The sequence below is a fragment of the Galleria mellonella genome, unplaced genomic scaffold, assembly GCF_026898425.1.
Source record: "Galleria mellonella isolate WM207_F2 unplaced genomic scaffold, CSIRO_AGI_GalMel_v1 utg33, whole genome shotgun sequence".
In the NCBI taxonomy this organism is placed as follows: Eukaryota; Metazoa; Arthropoda; class Insecta; order Lepidoptera; family Pyralidae; genus Galleria; species Galleria mellonella.
Genome location: NW_026442079.1, coordinates 6298941 through 6325198, shown reverse-complemented (window position 1 = coordinate 6325198; position 26258 = coordinate 6298941). Strand labels below are relative to the sequence as shown.

At 30.4% G+C, this 26258-nt stretch overlaps 1 protein-coding gene across 1 annotated transcript; it reads right to left on the bottom strand.

Annotated features, from left to right (window-relative positions):
- Positions 1-1476: 1476 nt before the first annotated feature.
- On the bottom strand, positions 1477-26258 carry LOC113519277 (multidrug resistance protein homolog 49-like). The gene is made up of 26 exons (XM_026904345.3): positions 26078-26258; positions 22924-22969; positions 22110-22306; positions 20003-20147; positions 18368-18468; positions 17880-18051; positions 15900-16024; positions 14690-14885; positions 13973-14197; positions 13371-13557; positions 12978-13120; positions 12453-12661; positions 12155-12249; positions 11770-11943; positions 11357-11472; positions 11075-11215; positions 10158-10340; positions 9182-9385; positions 6537-6666; positions 5680-5875; positions 5398-5560; positions 4846-5040; positions 3917-4126; positions 3412-3558; positions 2528-2636; positions 1477-2218 (listed from the first exon to the last, which is right to left on the bottom strand). The coding sequence occupies exons 1-26, from the start codon at positions 26104-26106 to the stop codon at positions 2130-2132; spliced, it is 3927 nt and encodes a 1308-aa protein (XP_026760146.1). The 5' UTR covers positions 26107-26258; the 3' UTR covers positions 1477-2129.

Genomic DNA, 26258 nt, shown 5'->3' with positions numbered 1-26258 from the left:
ATACTCATGAATACTATTAACATGACAATATGTTCGGTACTCTGATTAATTTAGAAAAATCAAAAAGGATTGACCAGTTAATTATGCCTCTGAGTATATATAATTTATTAAGTTGTCTGTATAACTGTTGGTGTACTTGATTTATTTTGTGGAAATAAATCTTTGTTTATGCTTTAATTACTCAGATTGTTTCTTTTCATCCCTCTTTTATATCATCTTTTACTAGTCGTAAATTAGAAATGAAGTGGTTTTTATGGAACACATTTTCCATTATATTGTGAACCTAATTAAATTGCATTTGCAGAAAGTTTAAGTTTTTATGAATAAGGGAATAAATCTATGAATATTTAAGTCTATATGTATATATATATATATATATATATATATATATACTTTAGAATATAATCTGTATATATATAAACGTTGGTAGGTACGTACACTCGACGTAGTAAATTTGTCGTAAGTTTTAGCGATCAACAAATAATATTTATATAATTACCTAGGGGGTCTTCAGGATAGTTAAAAAAAGATATATTTTTATTATTGCTTTTACACTGTACAGTGCTTTTCAATTTTTAATAAAAACAGACGCCGCGTTGCCACAACACACACAGAAAGAGATACTAGGGAGTACGTTGCAACAAGAGCACTAGTACAAGCAACCAAAGCTTGTGTGCGTAAATGACAATGGTAATGGCGGCGTAACTTTGAAACTATAAGTCTGATTGATTTCGTTTAAACGTCTATTCATAGTGGCTATATATAATTCATTTTGGCATAAAAGAGAAAAACTAACACTCGATTCAAAAAGTTGTCTATTGTTGGGTTATGATAAAAATATATATATTTTAGTTTCTTTAACACCCCTCTTTTGACACCCCTTACACATTTGTCAACACACCGAAAGAGATTTCCTTCTGGGTGTTCTGTGGCGTTTCCCTCAACTTGCGCCTCTTTCTAAATTTCTAAACATTATTGTTTTGCCTTCTATTACTATATAAAGACTCCTCATATATTTTTTCTTAAATATCTCCCACGTACGGGCGTCGTATAGTTACAAATTTTTTATATTAGTAAGATTCTAAAGCATGTTACGGTTTACAGTACTTGTGAATATTATACGATGTCAGTCGATTTTGAACCAATTTTGATAATTCATTTTGAAATCTTGTCATAACTGAAGTAACTGTTTTTTTAGAACAGTTTGTTGATTGATGTTCACAATTTTACAGCGTTTATACATAGACTAGCTAGTCTAGATAGACACGTTCAAATCTTTTTTTAGTTTCTAATATTTTTTTTAATTTCTCAAAAAAGTGATGACATATATACACGTATATTCAATATATAAAATGATGTCATAACTATGTTAATACGAATGGGAATTTAATACCTAAGCTAAAAATAAAAATAATGATATTACTTAATAGGAAATTACGTACACGTTATGTGAACAGTAGTGAAAAAAAAATAAGCTAAAACGGACAATCAGGGTCTTTTATTCAATAAAAAAAAAACATTGATACACTTTCATAAATGTTATCATCATTCATAAATTAACGGGAAATAAACAGAAAAGGTAACGAGTTGAAATCGAACGACAGAGCTTAATGAGTGCTATGTATCGATTTCCATAACTGTTACACTTATAAATGCAACTTATACCTACATTAAGTTTTACTTATATTATAAACCCCTTTGCAAAAATTAAAGTAAACTAAAATTTTTCGAATAATTAAGTGTATATTATCGAATAAAATTAAATTTTTTCTTGTTTACTAAAGTTACATAGAGAATATTTTCACTAAAGAAACATGGAACCAAAATTGACAAAAAAATTATTTACAATACTAACGCGATACATTTAGTTGTTCAATTTGTAAGGGATATTTTGATTCACGAAATTCTATTCTATTTCGGGGAATGCCCGTGGAAATATTTAGAAATTTATACAATAATATTCGATTTTTGCAAAGGAGTGTATTAAACAACATAATTGTTAATACTAATTCAAATAAGAGAAATCAGTTCTTATATTCTACTTAAATTGAGACAATACTATCTACCTACGCAGTTGCCTTAAATACATATTTGGTATTTCAGCTTTTTATTTTAATAAAAATTATGTTCTATGCGACATGTTGGCCTTTACACATTTTCCAATAGACTCCCTTCATTGCGACCAGCTCTGTATGCGTTCCGCGCTCCACTATTTTACCTGTAAGTGGCATAAATATTAAATGTTTTGCTCTTCTATCCTTAAACAAATCCATTAATAATATTTAATAATCATTAACAATTAATTAACATTATTATATAAATAATTTGCAGTTTCGCCCGTGTAATGTACTATACAAAATATTCTATTCTATAAATAATAGGATAAAGGCTACCTATGTAACAAATTTGATTCAAATCTCTTCAATAGTTATTGAGTTGCAGACTAACAAACATTCTTACTACACAATTTTTCGCATTTATAATAATAGTAGGTAGGTAATAGGACTGACACGCTTTTACAACTTACCATTTTCTACAACACAGATTATGTCTGAATCCTTGACAGTAGACAGTCGATGTGCAATTGTAATACATGTGCGGCCTTGCGCTGCCTTTTCTAAAGCTTCTGTAACAGCCTGCAATATAAATTATTTGTCCAATTAGATACATTAAGAAAGAGAGACACGTGAAAAAAGAGAGTTCACGTCGGTTCTTAGCATAATACAACCATTGTACACAGGAAAAATATAAAAGCAGAAAAAAAAAGGTTACAATAATTACATTATTATGTGCATATGTACACAATATGACCTTTTTTTTATATTATCTAGGTGCACAAAAATACTAGCTCGCTGGGAGTAGTTTTAGCCTATAGGATGAAATTATTAAGAGTATAGAGTGAAATTTTATGGTTATAATAAAAAACAAGGTGTTGAACAACAATAAATACTATCTTGACAGTTGTACGCGTAGTCTTAGTACTACTGTTGTTATGGAAGGTCTAAAATTGTTTTAGTTTTCGACTCGCTTTTCGTTTGTACTTTATAAGTCCAAAGAGAATAGTATACGTTTTGTAGATAGTAAATACCTAGTACTAATCTAGTATTGATAACTTTATTTAATTTTTCGATCGCTTGACTTTGTACCGGTTGCGTGCAACTATCGCTTGACACAAATAAAATTTATATTTTACTTTTTTTTTTAATTTTAATGGTCAAGTAATTATGAAATATTTTAAACTTTTGTTTTATATTAAGATTATTTATTAACTAAATAAATGGAAAAATAAATATACAAATAGAAAATACGGTAAGGTCATGAAAATATTTGTTAGATAAAGCTTACAGAGGCGGTCGAAAGATAAGCGTTTATAACACATTTATTTTTTACACAAGCTATTATATTAAATACCCGTTCACTGTTGGCATCTAGTGCTGACGTAGCTTCGTCCAGTAGCAATAAACGCGGAGATCTTATGAGAGCTCTCGCTATGCACACACGTTGCTTCTGCCCACCAGACAATTGAGCACCGCTCGAACCTAAGTTTGTGTCGTAGCCCTTAAAAAATAATTTCTCATTAACAACTACTTCATAATTTACGAGTGAGTACTTAATTATATCGAGATCAATATGTATATTTTCAAACAGACAATAACTTAAACAATAAACAGGGATTCAGAGATATTACATTATGTGTAAAGGCTGGGTATAGCCCAGCCGAATTTAGCGGACTAGTAAATTGACAGGTTTCCTTAAATGAATCTTGTTATTTTATAGCCCTTCCAAATCACTTATAAACATTAACATGACGACTTGATGTTGTCCTTCTTTTTAATGGAGATTGATCTTACTCCATAACTACAGTATAACATACTTACTATTGTGAACGAAAAGTATAGGAGAATAGGCTTATTACCTTGGGCAATGATACTATGAAGCTATGTATATTAGCGGCTTTGGCGGCAGCGACGATTTCGTGCATGGTAACCCTCCTGTTGTTATCACCGTATGCGATGTTGTCGGCGAGTGTGCGATCAAAAAGCACCGGTTCTTGTTGTACAACACCGAGTTGTCGCCGCAACCGAGGTAGAGTCAAGCCGGTTCGGGTGTCGCGGTCGTCCAATTCCTGGTAAGTGTTTAATTATTATGCAAACAAAACTATATGTATATATATCTCTCGACCATTAAATTCGTAACAAATGGCAAACTTGGAAATTTGTAGGAACATTGTCGCTTAAATTCTCAAATTCGTTCATTCTAAGAAGATAGTTTTGGTGTTCGCAGTTTAAATGCATGTTTTTCGTACGATAAGGTAAAGCCATGTTCTCGTAGCGACAAATATGATAGTCCAGCAATAAATGAGCACAGTAATCATTAAATTTTAGCGGTATTCGGGCAAATATTAAGTCATCTTCGCACGCCATCTTACGTTCCTGTATTTTAAAACCTAAGCCAACTTTAGAATCGAATGTTGGATTATCATTCATATTAAGATCTAAGCTGTTAGTACTTAAAATGCTTATAAACTACACCATTCTTGTGAATCAAAGAAATATTTTTTTTACACCAACATTATATAATAAGCCAGAGTTTTATATGTTTTTATAACCTATTTATTAATTTTATTATTCATTGCAAATTATAATTGTTATATAAATTATAACATTAAAATTTGTCAGTTATTGTCTATAGATGTCATGTATTCCATTTTAGGTGATAGATAGATGAATCAATCTTAAGAACAAGGAATCGATCTGTGTACATATTGTCTTAAATGGTTACCTACAAATTCAAAATCTAAAAGCAATAATACTAATTTATTTATAACAATAAAAATGTACATACGATACATCCAGTATCAGGATCGTAGAATCTTTGCAGAAGCTGCAGAACTGTCGATTTGCCGCATCCTGAAGCACCAACAAGTGCAACCGTCTTGCCGGCTTCGACTCTTAGGTCTAATCCACGAAGCACGCGGTGGTGAGGGGCCGTCGGATAACTAAATTCTACATCCTTGAAATTAAAACTTCCGCTTGCGATCTAAAAGGTAACATTATTAAATAATATTAAAAATTAATTTTATGTTTGTTCCTTAACCTATTTGTGCATAGATTAGTGATACTCCTACATATGAACTTCGTAATGTCAGCCCAAGTAACCTGTACAAAGTGAAGTAAAAAAATTATTAAATCAGACTATTATTATTATAACTATTATTATTCCATATTTCTTAGACGTTTAGATACACTTATTTGTATGATTTTCCTAACAAAAGCATCGTTTTATCCTTTATTTTCGTCCATTATAGTGAATTTACATTAATTTCCGAACTATTTTTAACAAAATATCATTTATAATTTAGTAGGTATTAATAAGCGAAATAATAAGTTCACTAACCCAATCTTTTTTGTCCCTGACTCCGTTTTCGGTCCTGATCTTAGGTTGTCTGTTGATAACCGCTAAGATCCTGGCACCACAAGCTTTTGCTGAATTGAAGCTCGGTGCATATACTAACGATTGGCCCAACATATATGCTCCATACATTATTGCTTCATTTACCCTATTGTAAAAGATTAATAATTAATATTAAATTTAAAAAATACAACTTAAATTTCATCAAACTTATCGTCAGACGAATAAGAATTATAAATATGGTGATTGAATGATTGGAATACATACAAAAGCACGGTCTTATACTCGATTCCTTCCCTCGCAACAAGAACAGCACCATAAACAGTGGCACTGCAAAACGACAGGAAAGGCACGTATGTTCCTAATCCTAGTACCAGACCCCGCCAACGTGTTTTTCTGCTGACTGCTATGCATGACTCGTCTAGCGCTTCCTTAAACTTCTCCAGGAAAACGTTTTCAACGCCTGTAAATAAAAATATCGTTATATCAATAAGACCTGTCAGAATATCAGACTGTCTTAACAATTGACGAATGTATCTGTCGATTTTGTAAGTTTTCGTTAGTATACGTATAATAACGCGGACCTTGCTCTCTCCTTTTAACTTATATATTCGATAGCGACAACGTAACTATTGATAGATTTGATTTCAATCATCTAGTGTGAAAGAGCTACTATGATATTTTTTTATTAATAGACAGTTAACGGCTGAACCATTAAATGTCCACTGCTGGACATAAACCTTCCCCATAAGGGGAGTTTTGCCAGTAGTTGCCACGCTTGACTGGCGAGTTGGCAACCCTGCAGTTGCCAACTCGCTTACAGGCTTTTAGTGATATTTTAAGAGGGATGCTGCTGCCCATCCTTCACCCTCCCTTAGTCGCATCTTACAACACCTACATGGAAAGGAAGGGGTGGCCCATTCTATGCCAGGGCACACACGGCGATATCATGATATAATGAATAGCAATTATGGTAATCGTTACTAAAAATGTTGAGTCAAGGAAACTGCATTTTTAAATTATTATAAATATTTTCTATTCTGTTTTTTTAAAAGTTACTTAATAGATATGATATATATAAATCCAAGTACTAAGTAAGCATGTATAATAGATATATCTATTACCTAAACTTTGAACAGTCCGAATGCTGATAACTGCTTCCGTGGCGACCGCAGTGGCTGTTTCCATAGCTTCACGTTCATTTGCTTGCGACTTTTGGGATACTATACCTTCTAACCATATACTACCAACCATCTGTAATTTTTTTTTTTTATAAAATTAGGAATGGCTAACAAATTGGTAAATCTTACCTGTTTGAAAACGATAACTGTCGTTTAAAGACATATCATTACGACGGTAATCGCAAAATAAACATGTTATCTTTCATGCATTGTAATTTTTAACTACTAAGGTACTTATTTATCTTATGATGTCACTGCCATTTATTACCCTTAAAATCATTAATGCACATGACTTTTGTGAGATACAGCGAAATATTTCAATACAAAACACTAGTGAATTACGGCTATTCAAAATTAAAAAAAAAAAATTCAAAATATCTTTATTCATGTAGGTCTATTCCAGACTCTTATGATATGTCAAATCTACCATCAATTCGGAATTATTTCGAGATGAGAAGAACTAACAAGAAACTTAAAACTTAAAAGAAGAAGAAGAAGCTCGTATTCTTTTCAAATAATCTATCTGTTCTGTAATATCTATCTGTTCTTACAAACACATTATACATACATATATACATTTAGAGGCAACCACAGCATGCCTTGCGTTTAATAAATATTAAAACAATTAAATTATTAAACCATTAAATGTTTTTAAATGAATAAAAATATTAATAATTTTCATTCATTTGTTGACACCCAACAATTCTAATATAAACTATTCTTTATTTGAATTTCTATAAATAAATACTTTTATTCTAAAACGACCGACATCGCACATATCCTTTGATATTATTAATTTACGCAAGAATTTTTTTTTCAAATTTTTGTAATTATTTACCAATTACAAAGCACCATCCAGTCTCAAACTATGCAATATCCTATATGTACTGTACAACTGATAGACAGATTAATACATTGAGACATTACTGTAAACAAATATTTGTATTGTGCGGGGATTGAATCCATAATTATTGAAAGATATCGAACATTACATTGTCGAAATCGTTGTAATAAAAATATGTACAAGTCGTAAGAAGTGTAGTGTGATATATTTATATTTATTATATATATGTGTATATTTTGTGATATATTATTATTTTATTTATTTATAGCAACAAACAGTCATTTATAAATATACAATATACATCATAGTTTTATAACAATACACCTTACAGTGTTAATATATATATATATATATATATATATATATATATATATATATATATATATATATATATATATATATATATACTGATATTGACGCTTACCACTTTTCATTAGGTGTGGCCTTAGCTTGTCTCCATTCCAAGTGTTATAAAAATAAATTAATAAATAAGTAGGTACACAACAAGTGTTTACGTCAATTACTTTAATCTGTGTGAAGTGCAATTATTATTTATTAACTAGACGCAAAAAAGGGGTGTTATAAGTTTAACATGTCTATCTGTATCTCATACCTATGTATCTGTCTGCTGCATCATAGCCCTAAACGGATGGAACGATTAAATAAGTTTTTTTCTCGTTTGAAAGCTGAATAGATCGAGATAGTTCTTAGCTAAATATAATTTATGAAGATACGTTTAGGGCTTTGAAGAAAATCATTTTTTACTTGACGAAGTGATTACAGCAACTTCCCCAAGTTCAATTAATTGAAATTGGATGTACCATTACTTTGGTTATATTTCCATGATATAGTAACCCGGACCTGATGCTTCAACATCAAGTAATCTACAGGATATCAAACTCATCAGCAACTTACAGCAGATATAGCTTATTTGAGCTCATTAGAATAGTCTTAATGAGCAGGGATTAAACAAAAAATGATCGAGAGCTTTACTTCACAAACCTAATACCTAATACACACATACCTATATGTTTGTATTAGGGATTTTAAATTTTTATTAAATTAATTTGTTATTATAGGTGGTTAATTATTTTAGTGGTTTATCTCTAACTTCGTTTAAAATTAGATGGTGTTGTGAAATGGTTAAGTTTAATAATGTTTATTGTTGTTATTTATATTTTTACAGAAATTATTAAATATGACAATGAAGTTCCTTAGACAGAAAATAAATCGACTTTCGTATTATCGGAGAACTAATCTATGTCAATCTTAGGATATTCAACTTAATATTATAAAAATTAAATTTTGTAAAGATGTTTGTTACTCAGTAACACTTATACAGCTGAACGGATTTTGGTACACGTTTAAGTTATAATTTAATACATAGAATGCTTTATAAACTGATTAATACGAGCAAAGCCGAGAGAAACGGTAATAAAAACAAAATATAATAGTACTTATTGAGGTAGGATGGAATAAATTAAATAATAAAATGTTCTATTAAACAAAACAAATTATGTTGGTAATACATTTTTAAAAACTACTCGTATATTTAAGTATGTTTTTCCTATTAAATTCATATTTCTATTAATTTACAGTCATATAAAAATTGATTAAAAAAAAACTAATATAAATAACATTTTAAAATATCTTAAACGACAAACCAGTCAGGTTCCAGTTATGGTGGAAGTGTATAAATATTTTTCTAATAATATCAATACGTATATAAAATATAACGACTTACAAGAGGCAAGAAAGCAGTTCCAACCAGCGTCAGTTTCCAGTTAAAGCTGATGGCCATAATGAAACCCACGAGAACCGAGCTTAACCCCTGCAGGATTAATCCTATCCGAAGTCCTGTGGCGCCTTGTACTTCTGCAGCATCACCACTAAGACGAGAGCATAACGCTCCTACAGCGTTGGTTGATTTGTCAAAAAATCCGATCTCCTAATAACGTAAATAAAAATAAATTACTAGGTAAAATAATTTCCTTTTAAAAGTGTGTAAATATATGTAATTATTTGCATGAGTTATCATTAAAAATTAATTTACATTTCATTCTATAAAAGAAAGCCTATTTTAATATTAATAAAATTATTAGCGGTATGGTAATGAAGAGACAATAAATAATTTGTTATGTAACTCATATTCTTAAAATTTCTTAATCAACATTGGTTAAGAAATGGCAATAATAGTACCTATAAAAACATAACCATAAAAACATGCAGCTAAATTGATAACTAAAATATAAAACATGATCAATCTTACCACAAAAATACTTCAAAACACTGGCTTTAAAACATTATTTAGTCGTTGTCATATTGTTTATTTGTAGTTCTATGTAACAAAGTCTGACACTAAAAGTCTTAAACTATTATAATAAAATTTATTATTTTAAGTACGTTTTTATTTTTAATAAGACGTAAAGGGATATTAGAAACGCTTTTGTTATAAGACGCCTTAATATGTACTGAACACCTGTCTAGAGCAAGTTTTTTTTTTTGTGATAAGACAAGACTCATTTAAATACAATATCATTATCATTTCAATGATTATCCGTCCACTGCTGGACATAAACCTCCCCCATAGTCTGCCATAAGAACGGTCCTGACTATACTATATACTATAAATTAATTAATTTGCTACGTACATGGTACTTATTTATACAGAAACATACCATTAATGATAATTAATATTTTATTTACAAATATTGAAATACCTGTCTCAAAAGTGCAGCGAAATATTGATGCCGAAGTCGTGTTGTCATCTTTAGGCCTGCATATGTAAATGTTGTACCTTGCAAGCACATAGCGATACCAGCCACAGCCGCGATCACAACGAACAGTCCGGAGTACAAGTCCGCTTGGTAGATGATATCGTCATTGTTATCAAGAATAAATATCTGCAATATTACAAATTATGAAATTACAGTATCTTATTTTCATGGATGAAGATAGTACCTATATTAATAATACATAGGCCAAGCACCACTGCAATAAAAGCATTTAAGATGAAGTAAGGTCATTTGGCTTATTGTGGCAAATTCAAAAGGAATTAATGATAGTTTCCAAGAGCCGCGTAGAGGTTGAACTGGTAGTATACAATCTGATACTTCCCAATAAATAAGTTATGTAAAATTCGAGGAATCCGAGAGGACGCGTACGCTATAGATGTCACACTTTGCCCCTTGTAGCTAAAGGAAAAGTCTCATTTTCCTGAGACACTCGCCGAGCATTAGAATCCAACAAATTAGTTTGATTTATTACTTCTATTACCGAAAAGTTGATTCAAAATAAATGAGCAAATATTGAATAATATTGCAATATATTTATAGAATAGGTCATCCCTTCTTTTTACAAGGGTATCGTAAGAGGCTACTAAGGGAATTTAATAGGCGATGGATTGGCAGTAGCGTCCCTCTTAAAACATCACTAAAAGCTAAACTATGGTTGTCAACCAGCTTGCTATGTTTATGTGCTTGCACGGCAATTATTGGCAAAAACTCCCCAATGGTAAACTGCCATAAGGAATGACCCCGTTTCTTATAACAGTTTATGAAGGAGCCTATGTTCAGTAGTGACCAAATAAAGGCTAATATTGTGATAATAATGACTTATAGGTTATAAAATAACTTACACCACTAGTGTAACCGAAGAGAAGAGCAAATACAGGAAAGCAGGCACCTTGTAAGAAGGCGGCTATAGAACCCACTGTCAGTAAAGGCCATTCAGGACCATTAAGTTTCAAAAGCTGCCAGTCGCTTACCGACTTTACCTCCTAGAACCAAATAAAATTATTCTCATTAAAAGAAAGTTTGAACAATATACTTATTTACGTATTTAAAGTCTGCCATTTCTTTTAAATACAAATGTGATTTATTAATTAATCCTTGTATTGTAATAATTGTGAATAACTCACATCGTCTTCATCTTTTTCCGGTTCATCTTCAAAATCAGCATTATATACGAAGTTCTGTAAACCGGTCGACATGACTGAGCAGATCGAGCCACGTGGCGTCATCCAGTCGTGGGATTCTAGTGGGAAATATTAATAAATAACTAAAACATTTAGTTTTTTGAAATAATAAATGTGCAATTTGAATAATTAATAATTACCTACACCTAATAATATATAACAACTACTGATGTTAATTTATAAATAAATAATTTTGAGGATATTTTAATATAGGGTGCTTTATACTTCTAGTTATAATTATATTAGTTCTAAAAATCGTTTCATAATTTTGCCAATTTATTTTCTTAAATACGTGGGGATGGAAATACAACAAATGAGTGGCAAATTTATAGTCTATTTTCCAAGAATTTACCTACCCCTTTTCATCGAGTGATGTCTATGGACTCTTCTGTTGGATCTTCTTTTAATGTCAAGGCGTGGGGCAATGGGCGCGTCCGCTTCTTCTTCTCCAGGCGTTTCTTCAGGTAATGTTTCTATGACATCAGGCTCCTGATTATCATTACCAGTTGTAACGAGCTTGAAATAGAATCCTGGAAAACACATTTTCAATATTGAAGACGCTGAGTCTACGTTGAAAAAAACTCCACGAAAATGTAAATGAACGAATTACTGACATGATGATATATAAGTGTAACAACTAATTATAATACAACAAACAAATGAGAACTAAGGACAATAAATTGAAGTACATATTTTTTTTTTAATTTATATCTAGTTTAACCTCTGCATTTATTATCTCACCTTTTGCTTTCATCAGTTCATCATGAGTGCCACTTTCAACGATGCATCCTTGATCCATACAAATGATGCGGTCGGCATTAACAATGGTAGATAATCTAAACAAAACATAATTAAGTATATTATTACACTTTAATATCTATTCCTCAAGGTTTAATTTTGTATATCTCAAAACACTAGATCTCATTATAAATAAAAGTTTGTAAAATAATTATAATATATTTATAATTTAATTAATAATAATAATTATAATAGAATATCTATAAAAAAATGCTTTCATAATTATCTTTCAAGTACCAACCTGTGAGAGACAATGATAGTGGTTCTTCCAACACTAGCTCTATCCAGGGCTGCCTGTACTTGTCTCTCTGAATGAGGATCTAAAGCAGAGGTTGCTTCATCCAACAGCAACACAGCTGGTTCACGTAACAAGGACCTTGCGATAGCAATACGTTGTTTTTGCCCACCAGAAAGGGAAGCACCTCTTTCACCGATTACTGTGTCGTAACCCTTTAAATAATTACATTGATTATTATTATGTGTGGTATAATAAATTTTATAATAATAAAATATATTAGTTGACCGCTAGATGGATAATTTATCTCAATAAAAAATAAAATGTATCGCCTAGAATCTTGAAAGATAACTCGATCTATATTTACAAAGTAACAAATTTGATATACGTATATACATATTATATATATGTGATAAATAGTTTTACTATTAAAAATTGACTTCAACCTCACTATTCTAGGAAGTAACGATAGTATATAGCTCATTGATGCATAAACATCATATCATTATTAATATACTATATAATACTAACGTTCGTTAAATGAGTGATAAAGTCGTGAGCATATGCGATTTCAGCGACCCTTTGAACTTCTTCACGCGTTGCTTCAGGACAACCAATAGCGATATTATCATGAATCGTCCCTTTGAACAATACTGGTTCTTGACCTACCACACCTGAAAATAACATTAATTAAAACATGAATTATTTATAAATAGTAATAGGTACATAGAAAACTTTGTGACTTTCACTCCAAGAAAAATATAAAAAGGAGAACAGAGAATAGCCCAGTAATACAAGACCACAATAACACTAACATAGTAATAGTAGACCCATATTCTCGTTTAATGAGAATTAACCAATACCTCGTAGTTGTTTTAAGGATAATTTGTTATTATTTATTTATAGACTTACTAACATACTAACCCAGTGAAGATCTTAACCAACTTAAGTTGAGGTTTTTTAGGTCTTTTCCATCAAGTTTAACGATGCCAGACTGAGGATCGTACAATCTCTGGAGTAGTTGTAATATAGTAGATTTTCCACAACCAGAAGAACCCACTAAAGCAACGCATTCCCCAGCTTTGATGTGAAGTGAAAATCCTTTCAGAACCTGAAATAATAATATAAAACTGCTTGTGAATAAATCAGGTAACTTTTCTCATTCTCTTCTATGACTTCTCTAATCAATGTACCTACTCGGTCCTAGATCATATACAATTTTCTCTAGAAAATGACAGCTAAGTGATATATTTGTACTCAGCCCGTGATGCCTCACTAAGGTTGCCAATCCGCCTACCAAGCGTAGCAACTATTACCAAAACCCCCAATAGAGGGAGGCTTATCTTTAGCAGTAAATAGTTAATGACTGATGATGATGACGAATATAAATCAGGTGTGCAGATACTATTTATCGATAATCGGATGGCGTTAAGTCCCGATAGTGAATTTAAATATACATAAACAACGCAAAAGTTTATAATTTAACTAATTTTCAAACATACGATATCAAAGCACATTACACTTACTTTAACGTCAGGCCTAGAAGGATAATTGAAATAGACGTCCTCTATTGTTATTTCTCCAATAACTCTACGAGGGGCGATTCCTTCTTTGGAAAGGCTATCTATTTTGGGTACTCGATCAAGAAGATGGAAAATGCTAGCTGCAGCGCCACGTGCTGCAGCAAAGACCTCCGCGTGAGGAACACAGAATGTAATTGATTGTGTTGCCATATATACGCTGTACATAATCTGTAAGCAAAATATTATAATAAATAATATATATTACACGAAAATAAGCGACCTTATACAGGCGTCTTTGGCTCCAAAAACGAATGAGTGAGCGTTAATTTAAATTTCCAACCGACTCTTTTTTGTTTACTCTCTGCTTCATAGAAGCTTTAGGAAAGTTTGAAAGCCTTAAAAGTGACAATAACTGAAATTAACAATACATGTGTCCTCCATTCAACAATGTCTAACCTAAGAGATCAGAATCCGTATTGAAATAAAATACCGTCGCTGTAAGTCACTGATGATGATGATTTAAATCTAGATACTAGAAAATCTAGTATCTAGATTTAAATTTAAATCTGTCAACTTTGGTAGATTTGGGAGAAATTTGATAAATACCAATGTATGTATATATAAATGACAATAAATGCAAACACCTAAATTTTAAAGTGAGATCATGATGTTTGGTTACATTACGCATTAAATCCTAATTAACAATAAATCTAAACTTACACTAAATATTACTCCAACTATGTATCTCCGATCATCGCCAATTTTATCATTATCTTGTATAACCAGCCTAGTTCCGTAGGTGAGTCCTATTGCGTTCAGTGAGTAAGTAAGTACCCAATTGAAGCCTGTTCCCAGACCAGTATAGAGACCTCTTCTACGTCCATATCGCTCTGCTGGCTCTAGCAACCGTCGATACCTGCCAAAAGTCAAAGAATTTTAAGATTAGACTGATAAACAAGATAGTACAACATAAACAATGTTAAAAGACATACCTACCTCTTAAATCATTTCAGTGTATACCGTTAGCGCAAGTGGGGTTACCTCTTAAACCATATCTAATCTAAACATGAGTACAGAATAAAAGGGAATTGTTATTAGTTAAGCAATATAGGCCATATTTAGATAAGTTAACCTTTACATGATACCTCCTGAAAATCACAGTAGTTAATTATTAGTGAATTAATTACGATGGGGCAACTGACCTGACTTCATCCTCACTTATCATCACTAACTGGTACCTCCTTATTGTACAATAGAGATTATTATCCTATTAAATGTCTGAACAAAAAAGTTAAATATGAATTCCTCTCATTATTGTATTACATTATCATTAATATTATTAAATTTGCGTAAAAATATATTTTTATAGTTATAGTTATCGAACTTAGAGTTCAAGTTAGGATTTTTTTTTTATCAATTAATGATGTAAACGCTAAATGTAAAACCTACTACGTAAAATAAAATACTTAGGCATTCTATATTAGCTACAAATGTTGCATCTGCCATGCATAGATTATTAGTAATTAGACTAACGTATTATTCGTTTCATTTTATTACATATGTAATCCACATAGATAGTAACTATTGCTACTTTTGCAGATTTATTTTTAACTACCGAAATAATTTTACTCGACCTTCAGCTAGCGAAACGAATCTTTCATAAATAAGAATTGAACTATTTTAGTTTATTATTTTAAAACAAAACTTTAGTGAAAGATCACAAAACTTTTCGATTAAAGATTTATTATTATAGATTTTATATAATTAAAGATTTACAGAAATTACTGAAGAATCCTTCCTTTCTACTGTAATTATTTAAATAAATAATAATTACGATAAATTACGTAATTAGTACAGGTTAGTAGTTTTCTCATACACTAAGATATATTAATTGTAAGTTGTTGTTAAAATGACTAATATAATTTATTACCTCTCTATTTCTTTGGTTTCTCCTCCAAAAGCTACTATGGTTTTAATGGACTTGAGCACCTGTTCAGCTTGTTTACCGGCCTGACTATACGACTCCATCTCTCTGATAGACGAATTTATTTGATACTGGAAAAATACATATGATATTTATTTATTGACGAAAAATATCGAAATAAAGGATAATATACTAAAAGAGCTATTCCAGTGCTTTTCAAAGTGTGGGTCGCAACTCCCTGAGGGCTCCTCAAGGCTCTATAAGGGGTTCGCGGAGGGTCGCGAAGCTGTAAAAACATTTTAAGTGCAACTTAATCGATTTTAATTTAAGATACTTCATTATGTAATATTTATTTATTGTATTTAATCAATCAATAAATCAGCCTAAACATAGGTACAGTTACAGGTTTAACCGATATCTAATTATAAAAACAAAAATGTATTGATTTAATATTCGTACAATAATAAAATACATCAGGTTATATTGGGAATCGCGGAGGATAGGGAGTCGCGAAATATATTTATAATAAAGGGGATTACGCCATAAAATTGTTTGAAAAACACTGGGCTATACAGCAATAGGTATACGAAGTAACTCCTATTGATAACATTTTTATTGAGATTTTTAGCGCATATGACTATAGACATACTCGATATTTATTGAATGTTTAAAAATAATTTTGTTTTAATTTTATTATTTCAAGCAATCCTTGACAATCTTTTTATTTTCTTTTTTATTTTAGGAGACATAGACTAGTTCTAGATAGTAAAAAAAAGCATTTCCAAAAGTGAAAGACGATTTGAAAGGAGACATTTTTGTAAAAGTAAATTATATAATATATTTCAGTTATTATTGTCTATCTAACAATGTTATATAGACTTTTAAACCCCAAAATCGTTGTGACTTCAGTCTGATCGATATTCTCTAGTAATAGGAAACACCGTAAACCTAGAGTAAACATTGTCACTACTATGTTGGATTTTAATATGTTCCGTGAAATGAGGGTAGATCGAGTGACGTGTTTAATGACAGTTGATTCATATCAAAACCTTTGAATACACCATTAGGAATAACAGTCATAGGTAGTAGTAAGACTAGTAAAAAAAATGTACATATTAATGAGCTAAAAACTAAACGCTTTTCAGTCTAGTTTTTTTTTATGTTTCCTAAGATAATTTTTACTGTAAATTTTTAAAATATAAATACGCGATCCAACTAAGCCTAAAGTATACATTGTTATATATTATATCTCTATACCCAAACAATAAACACAGAAAGTTGTATTAGAAACAATAACTTAATCAAATATTGTATTGTATGAAATTGTATGAAAACACTTTGACAAAAAAAAAACTATCTACGATTAGATATAATGAATGAGATTGATTTGGATGAGAAAAAACTTTTAATCGAGGTGCAATGTTCGTATCTCAAATACATTATTTATATGGATAAAATAAGTAAATAGGCATACCTATATCAATATTTTGGTAGTACAATAGGTATCACATGACTGAGAATATACATAATTCAGAATACCAGTAATGTCATGTAATGCAATGTAAATTGGATACCCATCTGCACTAAGCCTCGCATTTGGGCCATTGTACATGTGAGTCGCAATTAACACAAGCATCCGAGCTTCGCCTAGAAGCGCAGATACTTCTTGCTATTAACACAGGCCCCAGCTACAAATTCCAGCTAATATTAATCTTATAATTATGGTGGCCGTATTTCTTCCAATAAACTTAACGTAACAAGAGATAGTGATTAAATGTATGAGTGAACTATGGATCCACTTCAATAGTAATTCTGATTTGAAATTATTTACCGATGTGTATGACATAAAATTCTAAGGCAATCGTCACTAGTCCTTAAGTATAGGCACATACATATAACAAAAAATATATAAAATTGTATTAAAAGGTCCAGAAATATTATGTCTAGCTTCCAACGTTTCTGAACAAAAATGATGACGATACTTACTTTTGATAATATTACAGAAGCTGCAATGGAGAAGGGTACAACGCTGATACAAGCGAGAGTCAATTCCCAGCCGAGAGGGAAAGCGGTGCAGATGCAAATGATAGCGGTGCCCACTAAATTTGACACAACGGAGAGTTTTTCACCCATACCTTCCTTCAACTTCATCATATTTCTAAAGAAAACAATATTAGAGTATACTTATTAATTGAAATAATTTTATCTTAATAAGTGTATTAACATTATCTTTACACTAATTAGTATAAAGAGATAAAATTTTATAACTCAATATTTGTCTTTCGTCTGAATGACTGTCAGTAAAGTTACTTGAAGTACAATTTATTTGTTAATTAAAACAAGTGGTCAATAAAATAATAAATTCAAATGAAACGATCCATAGAAATTAAAGTTTATTACTCCTATTATCCGAGTGTCTACATCTACAAAGTTTGCTAGATAGTTCTCTATGATATTAAATTATCCATACTCACTCGGACATCGTGGAAGCCAAATTGAATTCGGAATCTGTGTCATACCATGCCATATCTTGACGAAAAACAGACGTAAGGAATTGCATTCGGATTCTGGTTATCTGAAAATTGTAAAAGTATTAAATCGCATTTACAATTTATTTATAAAAGGCGTATATTTAAATAATTTGTCACGCTCTAACATAGTCATGGTCGAGAATGTTAACAAACAATAGTGTTAGTATTAGTTGAATAATAATAAGTACATCTTGACACTGAAAACTATTTGTTTTCTGTCTAATTGAAAACAGAAACGATGAACGATTTTTTTAAATATAATATATTGACATTTTTCCATTTGACTGTACTAGTACTCGTATTGTATTATAACATTATTCAAACATTCTAAAGGCACGTAAATGTATAACATTGTAAATAGTAATAAACCCTATCATACGTACGTATATGGCTTGCTCATTGTCTTTTCAGCTTGCCAATATTTTCGGCTATATCGAATCGGACACATTCTTCTACCGACCTCTTCATTGCGGATTTTATCACGCAGCGAAACGAATTATTAAATATTAGATATTTTCGTATATAGCATGAAGCTTGTACAGTCAATCAGTACCAAGGTCTTTTTCAATTAAGACAATTGGCTATATTTACTGTTAGGCATAACCATTATATATTAGTATAATAATACATATAGGTACTTATAAATATACCATCAAAATTTTTTCACATTACAGTATCAATATTTATTAATTTCGAAATACAAATATACCGTTGAGCATACATTACAGTACATTTTATATATTCTATGTCGTGTGATTCCGGCATAGATTAGAAAGGGCTACCCCTTTATTTCCGATTGGTGTCGTAAATGGTCAAGGGATGGGCAGCACCTTCCTTCTTAAAAGATCACCGAAGCCTAACTGCAGCTGCCAATCCGCCTTGACTACAGGTAGTAAGATGCAGTCAAGTATAGTCTAAGATCCCGCCGCAAAATTCTATAGGTATTAAGCATGTTAATGAAACTTGGTTCAAATGAATGATGATGTAATAAAATGCACCGAGCTGCCTGTACTCTATTAGCTGCAATCTAATGTATGTAAGTTTAAAGAGTCAAATAAATTTGATAAATTATTGTAATTGGTTATACTTTTTGATAAGATTTGTTTACATCAAACGAAAGTTTAGTCTTTTTTGTAGACAATGATTGGTTATTAAAAATATTGGTCAGTTGTAAGTTGATTTTACACACCGAAGTTTCTGTTGAATGATTTCGCAGGTAACGTACCGTTTTTTGGGAAACCATTAAAAACTAGTTGGAAACTTTGTTTTATTTTACTCATAATATTTACATATACCTTTATAAACTGTATTTATTTCAGGATTTTTCGTTTCAAAACTTCAGAGATAAGAAGAGGTAGGATGGTATTTTCTCAGCAATTATGTAGTATAAAATTAAAAAGTCTACTGCAGAAATCAGCGGCTAGATCTTAGGCTACATTAATTCTATCAGTTTTATCAGTTTTAATCACTTGTAAAACACTTCAATATATTTATGTTAATATGTTTAATTCACCTTGTATTTGTATATGTACCTACTATTGTTATTATTAATATTTTCGATTATTTAAACAGATGTACCTGTCGCAGAGCGCTCCAACCTACTAGTGCTGTAGACAGCATACAAAATAATAGTGATACGGCGATACTCGCGAACATGCCCGCACACATAGCTTTCCCATCATCTACTAAAGCCTCCAAATTCTGTTTTCGAGTTGCATTCACTCTGAAATTTAATTAAGTATCAAATAAAACCCGTTAATATTCATAATAAAAAATATAACTGGACAATTTACACAACGGTACCTAGTACCAAAACCAAAGTTTACATTACACATACCAGACAATGGATAGACATACTTAAATACTTATTTCATCTATATATTATAATATAAAAACCCAGATCTATACAAATTGCTGTACTCATGGCTACAAATTTATTTATTTATTAATAAATAACAATTATAAAATAATAACTAAATAAACTACTTGACAGTTTCCCAATTCGCTCTCTTAGCAATCATAATATATGAAATATAATACAATTTAATTATTGGACACTTTCACGAAAAGAACAAATCTGTATCGTGCAAGAATCGAATCTATGATAACAGAAATGAGAGACAGTTTGTTATTTGGTTACACAAAAAAAAAAAATATTAGTAGAATTTATTTAAAATAATAGGAATACTTTTTATTGTAAAAGACTTACGAGTTCTTTTAAATCGTCATTTTTTATGATTCTATTGCTGGGTTAAGAATATTATTATTTGCTGAAACTCAACAGTTACACATTTGATGTACAAAATTATTTTATATTTGTGTGGATACGGTAACTATAATTAGTATTGAGTTTTATTTATATGTATTATTAAATGTGAAATGAACAAGCAAACTAGCTGAAATGATGATGATGATGAGCACAAAGACTAGTCCTTACAAGCAGTATCTGTTCACTGTGATGACGGATAAGACAACCATCATTGCGCTCAACTATATTTTAGAGAGCTCTATGACCCAGCCTACCACACCCCCACCAGTCTGAACCTTATACGAATAGTAAGCATGACTCGCTTCAAGTTACTTGAATATATCATGAATACAGTTGGATAAAATAATATTAAATAAATTCTATTAATATTATAATTGAAAAAACTTGTAAGGATGTATTGATGTAAAGATGGATATCTATATATCCAGATGGATGGATGGATAGAATTTTATTACTTTTTCCCGCATAATTTACTGAACAGATTTAAAAGAAATTTTATATATATTTTTTATAACACAAGGGCTAAACGAGCATGTGGCTCACCTGATGGTAAGCGACTACCACCGCCCATGATCACATACAACAACACCAAAGGCATTGCAGGTGTGCTGCCGGCCTATTAAAAAGAAATATTCTCTTTTCTTGAAGGTTGTGATATCGTATTTATTCGGAAATACTGCTGCTAGAAGTTGATTTCAAAGAGTGGTCGTGCGTTGAAGAAAGTGCCTTGAAAAACGCACGGTGGAAGACCGCTACTCGTCCAGATAGTTGGGATGAAACTTTAGTTTATAGCGTGTTGTACGATGATGAAAGCACCAGGTATCAATCGGAACAATTCCTCAAAGCACTCCCTATGATAAATTCGGTAGAAAATGCACAGAGATGTAATATCTCTACGCAGTTTCAGTAGGTTAAGTCGGACAGTAAGGCGCTGATCATCAATGATTTGAGCCGCTCGACTTTGAATACGATCTAACGGGAGGACCTGGTACTGTGGCGCTCTTGCCCATAGGTGAGAACAGTATTCCATATGTGGACTGACTTGAGCTTTATACAATTTCAAGACGCGTTCCGGCGTAAAATACTGTATCATTCTATTTAACACTCCTAACTTTTTGGAAGCCATCTTAGCCTTTTCTTCCAGATGACCGCAAAATTGGATATATGGGTAGGTTGTATCCTTACTAGATTCCGGTGATCAAGATCCAGGAAAATAGTTCACTTTTATCTTGCAATGATATTTAAAAATATTATTTTATGAAAAATAATAATGAAAAATGTTTAATTGCTATTGACAATTGATATATACTTGGGACGTTGCCATATTTTGTTATGAATGTTCTTAACATTGAATTAAATCTAATACTAGTCATAAAATAAAAATTGCTTAAAATATAAACGATATCTTACACTTACAGTATCTGACCACCTCCGAAAAATCGTGTCAGCGGCAAATAACTTTTGAGTCCCTCTTCATATTTTGTTCTTTCTACAAAAGCTGTGCTGAGTTCGCCGAACTGTACCAGGTTATAGCACACGCCGCCTCCGCTGAGGAGTCCGAAAATTACGCCCAGAAATGTGGCCAGACGTTCTGTCCATGTCGCATATCGGAACTGAACAGGAGAATAGAACAAAATGGTAAGATATTGAAATTTCTTTTCAAATAGTAAGCTTCTTTTATTAATAGTATTAATAATGTTACACAATCATAAATCTAAATTAGTTTCTTAAAGTCCTAGTAATATTCATGTAGTGATATATAAATGGCATAAATTGAAAATGGTTGTAAAAAGAAAAAGTATGTTTATTTTGTTCACATCATTGATCAATATAAAGCTGATTTTTATAATAATATTGCAATGATACTAAAATAATGATAATCAAGTAGTACATATAAGAAATAATAGTATTAGTTAAAAATTTACAATTTCATATTTTCGTTCATACCAAAATTGGACCAGCTTAATATTTTTTTGGTATAAATCCTACTATTAAAATCCAAAGGAACGATATTTTAATATTTTTAAACTGTATATACTATATAATTTTAACATCAAACTTGTGTTTCGTTTGGTCCCGAAATTTCGGTAAGCATTTCATGGTAGGCCCTCTGAGTTTGCTTGTTATTACAAATATTTTTTAATTTTATCACTATTTATATTATTAGTATATATTAATAAATTTCAATATTATTAATATCCAAATGATAAATTAAATATCATGTACTTACTATTTGAAAAAAAGATATTCGAGGCTCGTTGTTTTCAACTGGTTTTCTGAAAAATAAATAGATCATTTTAATATAATAAATATATATTAAAAAATAGGCTAATGTCACAGTTTCAGTAAATCTCTAAATTATATAGAAGTAAAACAGGCAGTGCGTATCTACTTCATTCTTTTTTGTCCTGTGCCTACCTTTTAACATGAAAAAGCTAACCAAACAAAAACTAATATTTAGTCTTTCGACGCAGACTGATGATGTTTATGCTGAGATTCGATCACGTGTCAAGTATAGATCGATTAAATTGTCACCGTTAAAATAACACTAATATTCATAAGAACAATATGGATACATTGAATCGCTGATTTGCTCTTCTTTTCTAGGGCAAATAAATTTATCAGTATAATTCTAAATCAGTTAATGCGAAAATAAACCGTTAATTGCCCCACACGTCGAAGTAAAACGAGGGCAAACTCTCCTATATGTATATATATGAAAATATATCTCGTACCTACTGTGTGAAAATATAATTAACATTATGACTTCCTTCTGCAGATTTCAAGCATTATCAAAAATAACTAGTTCATAAAGAGATGTAGGTAATAATTACTAATCCTACTATTTAGTTTATTATAATTAGGTTTACGACAGTACGACGAAAATATTAAAATACGAACTAGGAGATTGCTATGTATGAGTATCTTCTTATTATTCGTGCAGTAAAAAGCAAAATTTCCGTTAATATTTCTTTTTCATTTAGATTTTTGTGTGGGTAGAATTCACACATCGAGAGTTCCATACGTAAAGCAATCTGTAAATAGAATACCAGTTTTAGCTGTTTTCATCACATTTTAAAGGTTGAACTGATTGATTGAAAAACTCCACAGTTATTGCTCAAAGTAAAAATTACCTAAAATAGTTTAAACGGTTATTTTAATATAAGAAATACAAATTTTATCTCTTGTCTATTCAAATTTAGAATCGAATAATATTATAGTATGTACACATATATGTTGTTTATTATATGAATCTGTCATAATAAGAAAAAGAAATCAAAAACTATTCTAGTTAGGAACGAAATTCTATTTTCTCTGTACCTAATAACCACATATATTTGTAAACTGTAATTATTTCAGATTTTTCTATTCGCTAACTTCTCTGAAGTTAAAGAAGTGGTAATTTTTTCACAATCGATAAGGATTCCCTTGGATTCTCTAGTTTAGAAAATAAGAAAAGTGTTTTTCATTTGATTTCATTGAAATATGTGTGACCTAATAATATCCAAACTTATTCCAAATTTTAAAACGATTGAATTCATAGTTGTCAAAATATAGCGCTATGATAGTTAGGTGGATAGACAAATGTGCATTAGAAGAGTTCTTTGTAACTTTCCTAAATACTGGCGGTGTCATAAACAGTGATGTATGTGACATATATATATATATATATATATATATATATATATATATATATATATATATATATATATATATATATATATATTTAAAAAAAATAAATAAACTCCGACACAAACTAACCTAAATAAAAAGTAAAGGCCTCATTCGTTATTTGTATAACACGTACTCATTGAAACCATTTTAATGAGCGCAAACACGCTATATCTGCTGTAAGTTGCTGAGGAATTCCTCAGCAATAGGTACTCAATTGTACTTATCCTGCAAACTACTGAATACTGCAGCATCAGGTAAGGATATGCCATAAAAATACTGTCGAAGTAACGGTACATCCAATTTCAAATTATTCGAACTCGTAGAAGTTGGTGTAATCCCTTTATTAAATACCAAATAATTCGATAGTCTTTAAATGTATATAAACATATCCTTATAAATTTTAACTCGATCAAATCACCTTTTAAACAAAAAAATTCATACGTACAACGTAACGTATAAATACGTTAAAATTATAAAACGATGCAAACAGAAGGGTGTTATTTTTGCATTGGGGATTAAAAATTCGACTTTCAAACATAGATCTCACGAATGGGCTATCGTGAATTGTATACTATAGATAATGTTCGAAAGTTTAATTATTATGTATAAAGGGTGTTTACTAAAAACTTCATTACAACAAAGATTTATTTATTTTATCAAAATGAATTACTGTTTACTATAACCCTTTTTCATGTTTACTACAGTTTGAGAAATTTTTCATTAAAAAAATCATCATAAACAATTTTAAATTGACTATAATATCACTCAACATACACTAGAAATACAGACAAAATTAAGTATTATATTTTAAGATAAATATATATACCTATATTGAAAAGTGAAAAAGAATTTTATAAGAGAAGATATCTGAATTTGTTTATGAGACGATTTTAACTATTTTTTATTGTAATTAAGTAAGATTTCTCGCTTGTTGGTACCGTATTCTTTTTCTTTATTTTTTTTTTAAATCACAATATTAGGTCTAATTTGGTCAGTATTAGATAATTGTATCACAATTGAAAAGATAATAGTTATTAAAATATGAATCAATATACGATATAAATATGTTTATGTATAATTTTAAATCACCTTCAAATCATGTAAATGATGAAACCTAAAAAACGTTTGGAACATTTTTACGTTTGCATTAGGTAATATAGGCATATGTAAGTGGCATGTATCAGCAATAATTTAAAAAAGATAGGAATATAACGAATATGTCTAAGCATAAATGCATTGAGATTCGCAAACTGCATAGTGTACTAGTACAATTAAAAAAAAAATTATATAATTATAAGCGAAAGATGTAATATAAAAATAATTAATAAATTAAAAATATATAGATCATAAACTATAAATAATTTGAAAGACTATAATAAACTACTTTACAATATATTATATATATACGGATATTATTAATTTGTGAACTTATTAATAGTTCGAAAATACTACTACAATAGAATTGAATAATGTAATATACACTTATTAAATTATAATGAGTATTAATTTACACAAAAAATAGTAACAGATGAACAATTCTTGTTAACTGGAAGTCTTATTAAAGGAATTTTATTATAACATTATTAACGAACTGCTTGAATAAATCGCAAAATATAAGAGAAATATTTATTGTCATGGTAAATTATCGCTAATGCGTTCAAATACCAAAAACTAAAAACTATCGCACAGCAATAACAATATGTACTTACTTTTTTTCACTTTTTTTTTCTGCCGTCATGTTGGTGTGAAACTTTTACAAATAATAAATTATTTTTTACTTTTCTACACCAGCTAAAACGTGCGTCTTCAGTGGAGGCTTACGGCGAATTCAGAGACGTGCTGAATCTTTCAGGCACTGGTTTGAATGGCAATGTTTTCGTTTAATGAATG

What these genes read in the sequence shown, in the direction of transcription:
- LOC113519277 (XM_026904345.3), bottom strand. Translation starts at nt 26,106, where the DNA reads ATGACGGCAGAAAAAAAAAGTGAAAAAAA. An exon ending in GTTGGAGCGCTCTGCGACAG is followed by an intron (nt 18,469 to 20,002) that starts GTACATCTGTTT and finishes TACAATTTTCAG; the next exon opens with ATAACCAGAATCCGAATGCA. An exon ending in TCGCTGCACTTTTGAGACAG is followed by an intron (nt 9,386 to 10,157) that starts GTATTTCAATAT and finishes TTACGTTATTAG; the next exon opens with GAGATCGGATTTTTTGACAA.